The sequence below is a fragment of the Lycium barbarum genome, chromosome 6, assembly GCF_019175385.1.
Source record: "Lycium barbarum isolate Lr01 chromosome 6, ASM1917538v2, whole genome shotgun sequence".
Lineage (NCBI taxonomy): Eukaryota > Viridiplantae > Streptophyta > Magnoliopsida > Solanales > Solanaceae > Lycium > Lycium barbarum.
Window position 1 is genome coordinate 116,217,854 of NC_083342.1, and position 3,218 is coordinate 116,221,071.

Consider the following 3,218-nt stretch of genomic DNA (forward strand, 5'->3'; position numbering starts at 1 on the left):
AACATAAAACTGATAAATTGAAATCAAAATCAAACAAACAGGATACACAAGAACATAAAACTATAATCATGATAGAGGATTACTAGGTGTTATATACATACCGTAAGAATAATTAAGAAAACACATAAAGGACATACATTAATCCTAAAGACACATCCTAGTTACCTTTCTTTGTTAAGGATATTTGAATTTCTCAATTGAAGTGGAAAATTAGGGATACAAATGCAAAAGAAGACTTATTACAATTGAGTTTTTTTTGCTTTAAACTTAATGGGCCTGAACTATTTTAATTTTTTTTTTGGGTAATGTATTAAATTTCGGTGCGCGTTCGGTTTTTCGGTTCGATTTTATCAAACTTCGGTTCGGCTATTTCGGTTTCAGTTTTTTGACGGTGAATACCAAACACCGAATCAAACTAATTCGGTTCGGTTCGGTTCGGTTTATTGAAGTTTCGGTTCGATTCTCGATATTTATGCCCAGCCTTACTAATAACTGTAATTAACTCCCAGATTCAGTGAGATGAGTATGATGAAGGCAGATAATGGCGTGGGACTCAATTTACTTTGCTTTACGAGCTTAGAGACAGACAAATACAAAAAGAGAAGCTAGTTGCTAGCTTCAGGCAGGTGAATTTTGAAAATTGACCCGTGGATTGTAATAACGATCATAAATAATTTAGTTCAAGGGGGAAGGCCGAAAACCTGGTGATCGTGGTACGGTGTGATCTTGATACAAAACGGACAATATTACATCATATTTAAGATCATATTTGGGCTGATTTAGCCCAGCAAACATTAATAAAAGTTGACCACTCTCATTCAAAGTTCACTAACCACGTTAATGAGTTATGGTTTTCCCATATTTGAAATTGCTTGATTTGATACTCAGGTAATTAGCAAATTGAACACCTTTCAAAAATGGAGTATTTGCAGAAGAATAAAAAAAGACAAACATAAAACGGAAAAAAGATCAGTTTTAAAGGCAAAAATAAAAATGGTCAAGAAAAGCCAAAGATACTGGAAAGAGATCGGAAGTTTCATCTAATACTGTACATCAATAAACTACTCTTCTTACATCAGAAATGAAACCACCGAAAATTCAAAACAAAAAAAAAAAAAATACTACAAAAATCCCTGATAAACAACTCTCAACTGTCTCTTAACAATTATCGTCATCATCATCATAAATAATCCAAATGGTAGCATATTGCATGCATCACTTCCATGTTCACACTTTCCGGGTCACCCGACACGACACTGCTTAATCCGGGTCTGAACACGCTCAAACTCCGAGATCCGACAAGGTATCGTAATACCACCCGGGTGATTAAACCCGTATTCTTCTTCAGCCTCCCTTAACAACTCACTAAACAAAGGGTGATTAATATAAATAACAGGAACTAAAACCCTTTTATAATCACCATCTTTCTGTCCCACATAAACAGCCAAATGACCTTTTGGCACCGTTACACTTTCATCCTCAACTGGGTCTTGCCCGACATGCATGTAACCCCGACCCGACCCGGAACAATGAGCCTTGCTGCAAATAGCCTTGGCTCTTGTTTTGACCCGTTGGGTCCAGTTCAAGAACCTAGAAAATGATTTTGTGGGTCCATTCCAACTTGGAAGTTGGTCCAGCCGGTGATACCTCGCCGTTTCCCGCCGTCGTTGCCGGAACATGCACCGGAAAAGTGTAGTGACACGGTGTTTGAGCACGAAACCTCGGAATTTACGCATGTTTACTATTTGTACTAGGAAAAACTGAAAGAAGATAAGATGAAATATTTTTACAAGGAAAAGAGTTTTTTTTTTTGTGTGGGGTTTTTAAGAAAATGGCCAGGGATCAGTTATGGACATAGTTAACCTGAAAAGTGTAAGGCAAATTACAGAAAAAGAAATTGGTGTATTGAACAAGGCTAATACAAGTTGAGTCTTTCGTCAGAAAACGAAGAAAAGATATTGCAGGATAAAATTGGTTATAAAAGAGCAAGTTTTGCAAGTTCTTTATTTATTTTTTTTTTATTTTTTTTTTGCCTTTTGGGTGGAGGGGAGAAGAGAAATGGAAGATGTGGGGTGTGTGAATTAGAGATATGAAGAGGTGAAGCAGAGTCATTTATATATACTTAGTAATAACTCCACTGAATATTGAATGGGGCGAACTGTGGCTAATTGGCATAAGAAAACAAAAAAAAGAGTACATGTACCGATGTACGTATACTACGGAGAACTAGTAATTTTTGACTTTTACATTTATAAAGTATTTGAAACAGTTAACTATATGGAGGATTGCGTGTTTAGTTTTCATTGGGAGGTTACGGGTTTAGGTGAATGCAGCTGTGACGTTCTTGTTTTTGATGTGGTTTGCCCGCCGTTCAAAATAAGTGTTCATTTAGCTTGTAGTAAACTCGTTAAGAAAAATACTACATCTTAGAAAATAGAAGATATAAATATTTTAACTAAGCTATCCTTATTTAAAATTAACATATTACAATTAACTTGACACATTAAAATTTATCACTTAGCACTTAATAAAAATAAATCTAAAAAAATAAAGCAAAATCAAAATAAAATAGCTAAATAGACAAATTTTTTGAACTGGAGGGAGTGATAAGGATTCAAAGTTGGAGAGCTTGTGTATACAATCTGAATTGAATAAAGGCTGAAGAATATTAAATGTGGTTTTTTATAATATTAAAGGCAAATTAAAGATATGCTTGAATTAAAAGGACGAATAAGGTGAGGATGCGTAATAAGTGTGCGTTTTGCTTCAGCAAATAGGGGAAGTTTTGTGGGCTACGGAGTAAGTGACGCATTTGGCAGTTTCAACTTTAAATCCCGAAGTTACTCTTTCTTTTTCTTTTTGCGCCAAGTTTATCTTTTGATTTTATTTATCTTCATTTATTGATGTAAATAATTTTTTGCATAACTTGTAAAAAACTATGATAAGAGCTTACACATCTTATTTTTTAAATTACTAATTCTATTCGTATACGGTAAAAACCGGATGTATGCAAGACCGGTGAGACCAAGGACCGGGGATAAGAGGAGACAGGAATGAGTACCGAGTCTTCCCTTCGGACTGGTGGAATTGCACCAGCTGCGGCTGGTCTGAGAAAAGTGAAAACAAATCTGTTTAGTCTGGTATCCCCGGACCAAACTCTGCATCACAGCCAGTCCGGTTTCTCCATGACCGAGTTGATCGTGGCCGTTAGTCTGGTT

At 35.7% G+C, this 3,218-nt stretch overlaps 1 protein-coding gene across 1 annotated transcript; it reads right to left on the reverse strand.

The window, feature by feature from the left end:
- Nucleotides 1–1,014: 1,014 nt before the first annotated feature.
- LOC132645734 (auxin-responsive protein SAUR36-like) lies at nucleotides 1,015–2,094 on the reverse strand. Its single transcript, XM_060362895.1, has one exon. It carries the CDS (start codon nucleotides 1,734–1,736, stop codon nucleotides 1,242–1,244), a length of 495 nt encoding a protein of 164 aa, XP_060218878.1. The 5' UTR covers nucleotides 1,737–2,094; the 3' UTR covers nucleotides 1,015–1,241.
- Between the last annotated feature and the right edge of the window lie 1,124 nt (nucleotides 2,095–3,218).